Source organism: Manacus vitellinus, unplaced genomic scaffold, assembly GCF_001715985.3.
Source record: "Manacus vitellinus isolate BGI_N305 unplaced genomic scaffold, ASM171598v3 scaffold_69_pilon, whole genome shotgun sequence".
NCBI classification, from domain to species: Eukaryota; Metazoa; Chordata; class Aves; order Passeriformes; family Pipridae; genus Manacus; species Manacus vitellinus.
Window position 1 is genome coordinate 653,017 of NW_021940749.1, and position 14,266 is coordinate 667,282.

At 38.6% G+C, this 14,266-nt stretch overlaps 1 protein-coding gene across 11 annotated transcripts in view; it reads right to left on the bottom strand.

Moving 5' to 3' along the window:
- Window positions 1-14,266, bottom strand: part of KIAA1109 (KIAA1109 ortholog) — a 90,768-nt gene that overhangs the window by 27,091 nt on the left and 49,411 nt on the right. For 9 of the 11 annotated variants that reach the window (XM_029964039.1, XM_029964040.1, XM_029964036.1 and 6 more), the window contains exons 41-53: window positions 13,324-13,472; window positions 12,659-12,878; window positions 11,618-11,776; window positions 10,583-10,758; window positions 10,316-10,491; window positions 9,012-9,718; window positions 8,043-8,270; window positions 7,568-7,661; window positions 6,499-6,549; window positions 3,669-3,875; window positions 3,295-3,533; window positions 2,455-2,699; window positions 1,373-1,478 (exon numbers count right to left, since the gene is read on the bottom strand). In XM_029964039.1, coding sequence (XP_029819899.1) covers window positions 1,373-1,478; window positions 2,455-2,699; window positions 3,295-3,533; window positions 3,669-3,875; window positions 6,499-6,549; window positions 7,568-7,661; window positions 8,043-8,270; window positions 9,012-9,718; window positions 10,316-10,491; window positions 10,583-10,758; window positions 11,618-11,776; window positions 12,659-12,878; window positions 13,324-13,472 — 2,757 coding nt within the window. The remainder of the gene's footprint in view (window positions 1-1,372; window positions 1,479-2,454; window positions 2,700-3,294; window positions 3,534-3,668; window positions 3,876-6,498; window positions 6,550-7,567; window positions 7,662-8,042; window positions 8,271-9,011; window positions 9,719-10,315; window positions 10,492-10,582; window positions 10,759-11,617; window positions 11,777-12,658; window positions 12,879-13,323; window positions 13,473-14,266) is intronic. The other 2 variants (XM_029964034.1, XM_029964035.1) reach the window with 2 other exon arrangements.

Here is a 14,266-nt window from a genome sequence, read left to right on the forward strand (position 1 = left end):
CAATTCTTCTAATTACAGTTATTTGGTGGTAAGAATAGGCAGTTAAATCATGAATTAAAAAAACCCCCAAACAACAACAGTAAATTTTTATCACTCAATTTTCTTCTTTTAATCAACACTGCCTTCAACTTCAAGATGCAATTACTGTGGACTGCTCTTTCATTAACTAGCTTTCAATCTGTGCAACTTCACCTTAAATAACTGGTACTTATTCAGTTTTTATATAAGGATAATATGCAAACAATATTTTAGTGCAACATAAACCAGAATTAGAAACACCACTGCAGTATATTACGCTAATTGGTATTTTCAAGCCACGTCAATTATTTTGCTCCATGGCAGAAGGACAAAGCTATTTTCTGCCCCCATTGTTCTGCATCCAGCACCCAGCTCATGGATTGCTGATTCCTGGTGAGTTCTTCCAACATGGAAGGTAACAGCCACATTTCAAAAACCATCAGGCTGCTACTTGCCATCCAAATTTACAGTCAAGAAAACCGAAGAATAAGTAATGGTAATAAATTCCTCACATAAAAACACAGGATAAAAATACAGGGGAGATCAAACTTCAGAGACTAAGAAATGTAGTAAAATCTAATATAGGGCTCATGGTTTACCACTGTATGTTCCTGCATAAAAAATATTCTAATAGAATAATGCCAGCTGATGAGGGTTTATTCTTCCCCTTAGCATTTTCTTACTACCCAATACTAATATATTTTGAAGGAAACAAATATCAGGGTGTTTAAAATTTGTTTCTTCTTGTCCTTCAGGCACTCTGACATTTTCCATTTCTTTCACTGCATCTTTTAACTGCCTTGAGGGTACATCATCTAAATCTGCATATTTTTTATTACATGTGTATACATGAATATAAATACATATATAGATATATATGAAAGGAGGCAGATGTACACATAGACACTCCTTTCACTTAGATACCACTCTTTAGCATTTCTTTCCTCACAATGTTTCCAACTATTGATGAATCTTTCCACTAAAAATTAGCTGTATTTCTGTAACAGCCTTTTAGGGTAACCCAAAAAGTGTTCCAATCAAAAAAAGCTGAACAAAGTGAATACAGAAAGTAACCCAGCCAAGGTCATGTCATGGAGAGAGACAGAGAAACTAGTGTCCAGAATGCCAAATTATCCTGCTTCCCAATAAAAAGTCTTGTTTATGACGGAACTAGAATAATTTCCAGAGCCTCTGTTATTATTTCACACTCCAGTTCTGCTTCTTGCTGCTGGAATTCTAGATGTGAAATGATGATGTCTCTGAAATAAAGAGCTGATCCTGAGAGCTATATCATGTTGCCATCAAACAAGGTTTAAGGTTCTTACTTAGAGTTGGTTTTAAGTGTTCTGCTTACCTGAAACCTTCTGTATGACTTCATTTACTTCCTTCATGAACACTTTTTGCACAAATACCAAATGGTTTAAAAGGTCAGTTGTGAGATTATGTTCAAAGGAGCCAACCTGCAGAAACAGAACATTTTAGAACAAAACTTAAGTTTTCAAAAGAGTGGATTTTTGGTTTTCAGGCACATCTTTTCAAGTCCAATTCTATTGTTATTAGCATAAAAAAAGACAATTATATCGTTTTGTATTGCAATTTTAAAGTCGATTAAGTTTATTTAAACAATAAAATGGAGGACTTGGTTAAGGTTCATGGAATATGTGAAATGCTACTTAATTACATTATCAGAAGAAAACAGAAATTAGCAGCCAGCCTCTAAAAGTACATTATTCTAATCACTTTAGGTGAATAAATTTACTGGCATCTTCAATGGTAAACTTACTGTGTCCAGTCTAACCTAAAAGAGTATTTCTAAGAACTGGAGTCTGTCTAAGATTGTTTAAATTTGCCACTAAGATTTTTTAACTAAAATTAAAATACAGACATTTTCTAAAACTACTTGCACTTGGCTTTTGCCTTGGCTAGGCAGGCCCTCCCTTCAGTTTTACAGGCTGAACAAATTCAAAGACCCAAAGGCTTTTCTTCAGCCAGGAAATAACATAGCACCTAATTACACTTCTAATAAAGGTACAAACATCAGAAGTCTCAATTGCTAGACTATTTTTCTGACTAAAGAATCACAGTAAGTGAAAAAGCCCTGCTTTCCCCCCACAAGGCTTGCCTTGAAGCAGCATCACTTTTCTCCCTGTGAAAATTAACTGTAGAATTGGTACACGAATAGAACTTGTGAATAGAATAGAAAATTTTATATCATTTACTAAGGTTATTTATAGCTCCTATCTATGGAGCTGTCTAATCACGGAAAAATAAACTATAAAAAAATAAAATTGTCTTTAAATTTTTCGAGTGTTTATATTCAACCTGTAAACGTGAGAGTTCTGAAGGAGGCAGATTATTAAAATAATATGAAGATGCACACATAGAAGTGTAACAGAGTGGAAATAACAAGTTATCAAGGATGTCTTCAACATCTACCTCAGCCACACAGCGCAGGTAGTTCCCCTGTAGGTAGTAGCCCTGCTTAGCAGGTAGCTCATCTATGCTCCAGATTTGGTCTGAGTAAGTGTCGTGTTCTTCCATGACATATTTCCCTGACATAGTGACAGGAGGGAGGTTGAGACTCGCAGAAGGAGGAATGGTTGACATGTCAGTGGCAGAGACTTTGGAAGTGAAGCGCAGTCTGTGGTTTGGAAGCTCGAAATTAAATCTGGTTTGGGCACCTGTAAAAGGAAGGCGGGGAAAGAAAAGGTAGGAACTGGCAAAAGGATCTTTTATTTATCCTTAAATTTAAAAACACTTTTGGAATTAATACAAAAATAAAATATTGAAAATGTTACTGAAGTGCAGAGACCTAAAGAGTTATAAATATCCACCCAAATGACTCTGGGTTTTCTTTGTTTTTAAAGAAAATGAAGACTTCGCCGTAATTAGATGGAGAAGGGAGTCACACAAACCACATCAGGTGTAGTGAGGGCCTATAAAAGTTTCTCAACTAGACTTATGAATCAAAATTTAATTAATCAAAGATCATAAACTGACTTTAGCAGCCAGTGGGAAGCTTCCTGGAAGGAAGCTATAAAGGAATGTACACATCTTCATCTGCTCTTGCATTATCCCTCTGGCAATTCTGTATAACAACCACAATGTAAGTTCTCTACACAGCCCCGATTGAAGTCCACATTAAAAAAATAAGCTGGTAGTAACAGATTCAAAGCTCTAGCTATAACTCCAGCAGAAATACTGAGTGCTCCTGGATGCTTATAGGGAGGGCAAACTAAAAGCAATAATGTTTCTAAAGTTTCAGAGAACTGTTACCTGTCATTCCATGACTCCTCATTCTTCCCATCTTATATTCCGCCTTCAGAGAGGGCAGGAGCGCTGCTCCAATAGCTATACCATCTATCATGGCACTGAACTTGAGCACTATGGGTTTCTTCTCCAAGCCTTCTGGCAGCTGTGGGAATTCATTTGTTTCGACCGGCGTTTGATTAATACTCGTCGGAGTCTTTTCGGAGGGCAGAGGGGTCGCGACGTCTTCTTTGGTCGGCTGGGGCCTGTTTGCCAAGACAAAGAGCAGAAAACCCTTTTTGTTGTGCTCTCAGGGATATATGAGCAGCCTGACTGTCCCACACAGGTAGCACTGGGTGGCCACCAGCAGGCTTTGGAAGTGCCATGCAGGGAGCACTCACGCGGTGGAGGGCTGGCGGATGAGGTCGGAGATCTGCTTGGAGAGCTGGTGGGAGCTGCGCACCATCATGCTGTGCAGCGTGGCTGGGTGCTGGGGGATGTTGATGCTGATGGCTCCAACCTTCACCACGGCAGCATTGTTTGTTTTCAGCCCTCTCTGGGCACTGTAGAGGGCCTGGGATTTGGCAATGCTGCACTTCACGACAGTCCTAACGGAAAAAGGGAAGAGCAGTTATTTGCATGTCTTTCCAAGCAGTTACAGTTTTAGGTTAAAATGAGTTTTTAAGTGTTATCATAAGTCATTTTGTTTATAAACTCGATACACATTCCTTTTACTTTCACTTGACACACACAGATGCACTACATGCCACAAACAACTATGCTACGTTTAACAGAACTACAAGTCATGCACTGCCAAAATACCTGTTAAACTGTTACTCTTGCACAAAGTAAGATGGTCTCAGTGCATACACACTAGACAGACAAATTTGCACACACAGAAACAAAGAAGAGCCTTCCATTTCAACTCCTTTTCAGGAATACTCTCAAATCATCCTTTTCGTAAGAAGACTTAGCAAAATTTGATTTTAGCATCCAAATAGGTCAATGGAGGAAATGCTCACTTAACATCCAATACACAGCAAGTGATAAATGGATTTGTGAATTAATACTGCTGATTAATTCAAACACGCTATTCCCAAAATATATTGTCTAAACTTTAATATTGAGGAGGATATGGTTCACAATGGTTACCCGTGATAAAAATACAACTGCACAGAACTGACAGCTTTTGTTGTCAAAATGAAATTTTGGCATAGCAGAATTCACTAAGGTCCTATTAAAAAAGATTTTGGGGGTGACATATTAATGTTTCCCATCTGTGTTCAATTCCTGGAGGGTTACCCAATGGAAGTATTTTAAGCAGCCGACACAATATTACAGCCTCAAAGAGAAGGACATGTAGCTGTGAAGATGCAGTACATCAGCTCAAATGGCTGAAAAATAGACTCTATAAAACTGCAACATTACATGCAAGTTTCTCAAATACTATATTTTAAGGAGCATCACTAAAATACTTTTTGTATCACAATTTAAATTGTTCCCTAGACAACTCAGTTTCGTGGTGGAAGCTACAATATTCTACGAATTCTACTCCCAGGTGTGGAAATACAAACAAAGAAAAAGATATCATCCTTCTGCTTATAATAAAGAAATAAGGCAACCACAGGCCTATCAACAGCAGATCCATTGACTGAAGCTCAAGGAACAGCCTCAGATTTTCACAGTTATGCAAGGGCTACAGGTGACCTAAAGTGGTTATGGATAATTTTTTAGGGCAGACTCAAGTAGAAATGATTTCAAAATACATGAAGAATTTACACAAATATGGAGGAGGAAACATATCTTAATTCACAACTATTTTCAGCAAAACATTATACAAATAAACATTAATTAAGAAAAGTCCAAACTTATTTTAATCCACCTCTTTAATTATTTCTCTCTTCATATTTGCTTATTTCCTGCTCTCTTCCTGCTACCATTCTGGCTCAACTATTGTGAGGTCAATCAAGAATACATTTCCATCCCCATCTATAACACAAAATACTACTACATTCAAACAATTTTAAAACATTTTCTTAGTTAAAAAAAGTTACACCAACATAGGTGTTGCAAGAGAAAAATATTTCAGCAAGATGAACTGTGCTTTTCTGCTAAGATATTTCCATATTTCATGCAACAAATTAATTTCACTGTTGCTTGCCTGCAACAGTGAAACTACTTCTGTGACAGAATGAAATGTGGAACGACTGTCTGGCTATACATTTATTTGGACTGAGGACTGCACATGAATTATCTACAATTTGCTTACCTACAGTGATATGCCTATGACAGAACTGGTTATATATTATTAAAATCATTAATCAGTATTTAAGTTATGTGCCAGCAATGCTTTCTGAAAGAATTCTATGTTCTCACATCAATTCTGTGAGCAATCACTCTCCAGACAAACTCGTGAAAAAAGTATTTGTCCCATTACAGAACTGACTACAAGGCCAGCACTTAAAGGATTTTTGGGAATGTTATAAGAAGGGAGGGAGAAAAAGGTCAGCAGGAGGTCCATAACCCACAGGAACTATTACACTGAGTCAGCTGAAAACTCAGGCAGTAGCAGATACTCGAGATGTGAATAAAGTGATTCTTCCCTTAATTCCAGCATTCATGACTCACCACCAGACCTATCCTCCATGGATTTATGCAATCCTTTTAATCGTTTATACTTTTGTTAACCACATCAGAAGGCAATGAATTCAACTGCTCAGTGATGTATTAAGAACAAAAGTACTTCCTTCTCTGCTGGTTTCATGTTGCTCCCAGACAAAGAGGAACACAGATACCGATATTTTCTCTACATCACTTGCAGTTTTACAGTCCATCACCTCTCCTTCCAGAGCTACCTTCTATAAGGACAGTTTGAAGTTAATCCTGTATTATTGCAATACTGAATATACAAAGAAGACACTGCATCTTTTGTGAGGGAGACCAACACCCACATGTAGAGATCTGGGGGACATGAAGAGGGTCACCTTCATTAGCAGTAAAAGCACAGGCAGAGTTTTAAGCCCCCACAGCTTGATTGTTAACATTTATAAAGGCCTGTTTGGACAGATATTTAGCAGGCTACATTAAAAGCTTATCTAGGTAATACTAATGCTAAACTAAAATGTATTCAAGCAAAGTCTTCCTACACAGTCACACACAGTAGGAATGCAGCCATTAGCTACACGACACAGAGGTAATTGCAAGACTATTAAATATAATAGTATGACATACAGAAACTCTTGTTTGGCTGTGCTTGTAGGAGATGTAGGAAAATCCTCCAGTCTACAGATGAAGGTTGAAGAGAAAGCAAGAAAAACAAAAAAAAAGCAAATAAAGAATAAACATCCATGCAAAATTAGTCAGTTAATTACTTGTAACCCACAATATGACATTTACTTTCAAATTTACCAAGGTGAAGGGTTTGGGTTTGTTCAGGTTTGTTGTTTGCTCTTGTTGCTTTTAAGATGTATCAGTATTTCCCCTTTCCTTTTGTACCCTCCCTATATGGAAGCTCAGTAAGATGATGATATAAGGCAGACATGAAAGGCCTCAGTCACCTTCAGAAACCCTTCATGACTGTCTGATTAAAACTCTCATTTATGCCTCTGAAACACTGTTATTGGAAGCAATTAGGCTGAGGAAATCATAAAATTCTCTGTGTTTTACGTTCTTTGTAGCATCTTCCAAACTAACCAGGAATTCAAGGGAGAGAGAGAGAGACTCAAGTCATGTTATTTAGCCCTTTTCCTAAAACAATCATATTCTAAAACCAGATCACATACTGGGGGTTACCCAGCTAACACCCAAACTGTGTGAGGATGATCTAAAACAAAGAGTTGTGGTTCAGCTGTTCTGCAACTCAAACAGAAAGAAATTCAGCTAGGAACAAAGAAAAATAATGTGTGGCCTGTTGGAGCTTGTGAGCCTGGCAAAAAAAAACCCAAACCCAAAACAATGTGGATGCTGAGCAAGTCATTCATGACATCCATGCACGAGAAGTGATTCTCTCCTCCTCCCCTGCCAAGTTGTGTCAATTATATAAAGGGTGGAAAAGGCATATCTGAAATGTAAAAATAACATGAAGAATGGAGCATGATGGGAGTTCAAAAAGATAACTGTTAAAGAAACACTATAGATTTTAAATGGGAATAATCAGCACCAGTAAGTTAACTACTCCCTAAAAAATCTTATATGGTTTGAACCTATAAATTTCAAAAATAATTAGAAGTTTAAGAGAAACACTACACAAACTCACTTCTCTGCACTTGAACAATTTTAAATTGTCAGGCTTCCTACTTACTGGATATTTGGGGTAATTCCCTCCAGCAGGACAATATTGACACCTCCTATGTGAGCAGTGGCACATGTCTCAGTCATCTTTTGATGTAGTACATCTTTAAGAAAAAAAGGTATTTAACAGCATTTCATTCAGTAAAATACTTCCAGGTATGCCTACTGCTTGCAAAAACATAGTAGCAGGAAAGTAAATGAAAAATTACAGTTACAGTAGTTTTTTCATGTTAAGTAATATCAAATTTAAATTGTGACGAGAAAACGAAAGGAGTGACTATCTTCTAATATCTTCTAATAGAATTTCCTCCATGGCATTTTCTGAAAATCTTGCATCCTTTTAAAATCCTTCAGTATCCTACTAAGCTTTTAAAAGAACTTACTGCATATTATTATACTACCACCACACGTTTTACACACACACACATAACATGCAAAGCTGGCAGTGAGTTTTAAATTACAGAGAACATCGTAGCTCATCCCACCTTTCATTTTCTCTTTCAGGGTGAAACTGCCATGGATCCTCTTCAGTTCAGACTCCATGGTCAGCCCCCCAATGTCTGCCTCCAGGTGGGTCCTGTTCACCATGCCTATCCCAAAGACTATGAGGGTCACGTGCTGCGGCTCCGACGTCACCAGGCTGCGCTTCCTGCCATTCTCCTGCTCGTTCTCAAACACCACTCTGCAGGCGGGGTCAGTCGGGCTCCGAACACCTGCAACACCACGAGTTGTTTAAGGAATTATTCACCACAAATCCTTGGCACAGCTGATTTGTATTTGTATTTGAAACCGAGGATCGTGTTAGGCAAATCACCTGTGCCTCGCTCCTTCCACCCTAATGCCATGCCAAGTGAAGCCAATCCAAGGCACAATGAGTGATGTGATTTCATTGCTATTCATAGATATGTTCTTATGTATATTTATAGCAGCCCAAGCTCACCAACAAAAAGAATGATGCTGTCAGCTCTCAAATTTACTCTGCTTTGCTAAAATATGTCGGAAATAGAGAGCAATGATTATGCCAGATCTCAAAGCTTTAGGTGAAATTATGGCCCAAGCACCTGTAATCTCTGTGGGATTTAACCAAAATCAGCATTTCACCTTTCCTTCTCTCACAGCCAGGTTCACAGATTATTTTTTTTTACTGTCAGTCATTCTCAAGGTAAAAATTTTAGCAGAATGGTAATACACTAATTCCCAGTAGCCCCTTGAAAACAAAACAGCACCTTGGAATGAACAAGCTCAATCCACACTACACAGTTAGTGAAAAAAGTTAAAACTTTTCATTTGTACACCATCTTGGTGAACTAATTACAAGCTCCCCCTCATCCTCACCACTTTAGCCCCTCTGATCCAAGTTTGACGGGGTGGGCAACCTCCAAAAACTAAGTTATGATCAAGCTTTAGAAGAACACATTTGAGCAAAAGCACATGTTCTTAATTCCTTGGATTACCTGTTGGCCCAAAAGTTTCAGAAGACTTTTCTAAAATGCCAGTTGGATCAGAAATGAGCGAGTAGAAGTTCAACAGTTTATACATGTTCTGCCAGCACTCAGCAGAAGGTTCGCTCTGTTCCGACACGGTAATAGAGTCCGAGTCATCCATGTGAATGGTCACGTGGTCAACCACGTCTTTTGACCCTTTCCTGGACACTTTGGAAGTCCTTCGTTCTGACCTCCCCAGGGAATTCTTGTTCCGAGACTCTTTTTTGTTGTTCTCGTTGTTTGTCCGTTTGCTCTTGGTGTTGTTCACTCTGTTGACCCCGTTGAGGCTCCCCCGGGAGCTGCGGCTGAAGTCGGAGGAGCGGAAGTCTCTGTGCTTGCGGGTTTTGAAAGTAGGAGTGGGAGAGGCTGATCCAGCTGTGTATCTGCTGAGCTTGATGTCTGTCTGCGTGGCTTTGATGTCATCAATCATGGTGCTGAACTGATGGATGAGCCGAACCAGCGCCATGTCCACGTGCTGGCTGATGGACTGGCAGGAAATGGTGAAATTGCAGTGGAAGGTGTTGTAATAGCGTTTGTTCAGGTCGTGGAAGGAGAGGGCATTGGTGGAGTTATGAGGTGTGCACATGGACTTCTCCATCACAACAGCACTAATACTGAAAGTTTCCAACATCAAAGCTGGTTTGAATTCCAGAGGAGGAAGATTGACAGCTCCTTGCCTAAGGAAAAAAAAAAATGGTACAAGTTACTGCTTTGTTTCTTTTTATGAGAGTGAGAGTCATATGTTTTTTACACAGCCTTTTATTTCCCTTAGAATATCACCTTCTTACCATAGTTCTAAATATAATAAAATGAACTTTTACAGTTTCATACTGTGTGCTACTGACATAGCAATCATTCAGTTCTGTGAAACTTAGTTTGGCATGCAATCACTCCATCATATCCTAAAGCCTTGCCCAAAATTGGCCTAGGGGAAGATTCAGCATTTACACAGAAACTAACATCATCATTTACAGGATTAGTTGTAAAGCATCATTTACTAGCCACTGGAATTTCCCCCACTATTATTCCCATCAGCTCTCCCTTCCCCAATCGCCAATTTTCAAAAGCAGCTGAGATTCCAATGCTTACAATTCCCACACCATTCCACAGAAAGATTAAAAAAAAATATTCTAAAAGGAAGACAAGATGTAAGATTAAAAGAATAAAGGCCGCTCCTTGTTCTGGGGAAATGCTTTGGGATTCTGTATCATCACGAAAAACATACCTTGTGTTCTTTAACCAATATACACATTTTCAAGTATCTCACAACATACCTTCGGGCTCGCTTGCTTTTCCTTTCTTTTGCTGTGTCTGAATCAACAATATCTGCTCTGAGGCAGTCCAGAGTTCCTGAGAAGGAGAGGTACTCTCCGAAGTACATTCTGTAGCAGAGGGGCATTGCATCCTGAGACTGAATTCCCGTGTAACTCAGGAGAGGTTTGAAAACAACCTGCAAACCAAAACCCACTGATTTAGTTCTGATGGTCTAGATTATTCCTATATTCTTGCTCCACCATTTGTTGATGTGCAACCCCAGTTACCTGTGCATCTGCCAGCTGGACAGCAGGAAACCCCTGGTTGCCCTCTTCCACACCTGCAATGTCATCCTGACTGGTGCTGTGCTGCGAGTGGGTGCCATCCAGGGTGTTCTGGTCACTGGACAACACTGTGTTGAAGTCTGAAGCAGAAGGGATAGTAGGAAGATTGGGTGCCACACCTGAAAAATAAATACCCATGGAACACTAACACCACAGCAAGTTTTATCACTACCGACTCCATTAATTCAGCAAGATTAACACATGCCATATACAGAGAAAATCAGAGCCACAGTCAGGTCTGTAACCTCACAAAAGTGGTATTTAGGATAAACAAACAATCTGATATTGCTGAAACAGTGTTAGTGAAAAAGAAAAGTAAGTATTATTAATAGTGTTAGTGAATAAGAAAATTAAAACATATTTGAATATTATGAATGATGACAGGCTTACAAGAATAAGAAATAAGCTGCAATAAGTTGTTACACATCTGTTTCTTTAATACATATAAGACTTCCAGTAATATATTTTTTCTCTATTCCCTTACACCAGTTAATCATTCCCATTCCTAAATTACTCTGCAGTAATGTTTATGTTTAGTCTCAAAATAATGTTTATGTTTGGTCTCAAAATTGAACTGAGAAAGAGCAAGAATTCCAATGTACAAACTACAAAAAAAAAAAAAAGGCATAGATTAAAAATAGCCAACGAAATCCAAGGAACTCTGCAACAGATGATGATTTTATGGCTTAGCTTTTGGCAGCTACACATGGTTTTGGAAGCTACACTTACAGTTCCAAATGTAAGAAAAAGCAACATTTTTGGAGGCAGGGCGAGGGAAATGGAAACAACAGTTTTGCTTAAATCACAATTTTTCATTTTCTGCTCTGCTGAGAAGTCCCACAAGTAGCATTTTGAAATGATTAAGTTCTGTTGAACATAAGTCACTTGCTCAGTTACTTTCAAACAGAGTGTGGCAAACACAGGACCAGCCAATCTCCCAAAAAATCACCTCTTCAATTCAGCTGTAATTAGCAATACCTGTTGGAAGACTGTTGTGTCCAGACTTAGTAGCAGGACTTTCCTGCACCACACTTCCTCTGTTGCCCACAGCATTTGACATCCAGTTATAGAAACTCACAGAAGATGGTTCAGACAGCAAGGGGTGCTCAGACAACATGTCTGTGGCCAGGGTGTTTCCTACACGGATAAATCAGGAGCTTTAGAATTTGTTGTAACAAAGTCAGCAAAACCAAGGAACATGGCACAATTTTACTCACAACATCTATTTACTACAAAAGCCTAATTCTCAAGGTTTATTCCACTAAGTTACTTGTCAGACAACACTAGAGGTGCTACCACAGGAGTTACACTATGACACTAGTGGATGTTGCACTTGTTCATCTCTACCATGAATTAAAGGAAAGGAGTCATTAAGAAACCAAAAATACCTTTTTTTCTGAACAATATTTCAGTCCCTGACAGCAAAGGAGAGAGGGTTTAGAGAAAATACAGTATCAAATTTATAATTTACATATGAAGAAAAACAGATAACACCACACTGAACAATAACATAGAAGACAATCATTTCAATATATGTATTTCGAACTTCTAACCCATTTGTTCCAAAGACCATTACTAAAAATCTGCAAATTATTAAATGCAAACTAAGCTACTGGAATATTAGTTTTAGTCCACTTTTTGAGCTACCTACAAGATCGAGAAAAAAATTACAAATACAGAATGATCACTACGTTTCTTTATTCCTTCAGAAAGGCTCACTTAAGTAATTATGTAATAAACTCAAAAATTAAAGGTAAGGAAAGGGAAAATATTTTCTGTATTTTGTTAGTCGTAATTTCTTTTCCAACCTGATGCACTTGCTGTTTGCTGCACGATACCATTTCCTAGAAGCAATGTCTAGGAACTGCTCATTAAAAACTATGATTTTTATTTGGGGGAAAGGAAGAAGGAGGTGGGATTTTAAACCAATATGATATTTCATAGTGACAACATAGTACTTCTTTTAAATCATTAAAATCAAATCAATACCCCCTTTAGCTTATATAGGCTACATCATACCTGTTCTTGTTAAAGAACTGCTTTTAACTGCAGCTGTACTTCTTTGAGGAGTCCCTTCCAGAAGGTTGTGCAGGCTTGGAAAACTCCCAGTCAGGTAGCTGAGCAGACTCTCTTTCCTTGGACTTTCCTTGACGGCCATTCCAGAGCGGCCAACGTGCACCGGGGAATCCGTAGCTGTGTCTCCACTAGTGTAACTCAAGGAATGATATGGATGTATGCCCTTTGGGGAGAAAGCAAAGAAAGCAGTGAAGCACTGTGTAAACTGCAAAAAGGAAGGGACATTCGGTCTGAATATGAGACTGGAACACAGTAACTGTACTACAAGTTATTGGAAAGCTTTGTCAGTCTTAGGTTTGGTACCGTGACAGTTAAATCCTCATTTCTGCTTCCCTAAATAGGTGAAAACACACAAAGGTTTAGGCATACCCTTAAGTGATGCACATATATATTGCTTTAAGCATGTCCCTCACATTAACTGACAAGAAAAACAATAAAGAACAGATGCAGAATATAAGTCAACTGATGGAGCATCACTTCCATAAGGTCAGGAGGATACCTTCCACGTGTTACACTTATAGTTCCCTTTTAGACATGTGATTATTCATCTGCAGCCAACAGAGCTGCTACAAACCACTTTCCCCCCGTGCACAGTGCTAGAAACTCACCTTTATTTTCAGAACAGAATCACTGTGAGTGTGAGTCTTGGATAATTTCCTCATGATCTCAGCACCAGTGACAGGCCCAGAGGAGCCGCTGGCAGGGGGAGGGCGGTTGGCTGTTCCTTCCAAGAGCATCGTGTGCTCACTGACAGTGGCTGCAACCAAGCAAAACCATTTTTCCTCATTTTTATATATATGGGGAACCAAGATTATCTATTTTTAGGCACGTTTATTTACAGGCAGTCATGAACTTCCAAATTCTGACACACACCTACACACAGCTGTCTAGGCAATGTTAAGACAAATGAGAAAACTTCAGACATGGGCCTACTGCATTTGGTTTAATGATCCAAGTGTTTCTGCTGAACCAAAGCAGATATTTTAGAGAAGGGAGTAAAAATTTCCATCATATTGTACGATTACATACAAGTGTCACACAGAAACATCTTTGAGTTTGCTCTCTTTAAGCTGATAACTGCTGCCAGGCTTTTAACTAAAAGCAGATTCTCCTCCTGATTTTTGAAACTACTTTTTCCTCAGTTAATGTAAATAACTAAGTGAACTCAACAAAATAAGAGTGCTCAAACAACATCTATCTATTTATGCCCCTCCTTTCTGCAGCTCTTACGCCAGCTCTATATCAAATACAAACCTAAATGCTTTGTTATAGATGCTTTGATATAGATCAAAAACAAAGCTAAATCAGCAGCTTATTTCAAATTGGGAACGTGTAAGATGGCAATAGAAATTTACCATTTAAGTAGTAAAAATGGTGGGGGGGAATAAAAAGAAGAAGAGAAAATGTCTTCACAAAGAACAAATAAGAAGGTAGGTTTAAAGCTATGCCTGGAAGAATTCATTAGAATTGCATCTTACAACTCTTAACAAAGGTCAGAACCTGCACAAAAAAATCCTAATTCCAAGGTAGCAGATAATTAAGTTGATGTGT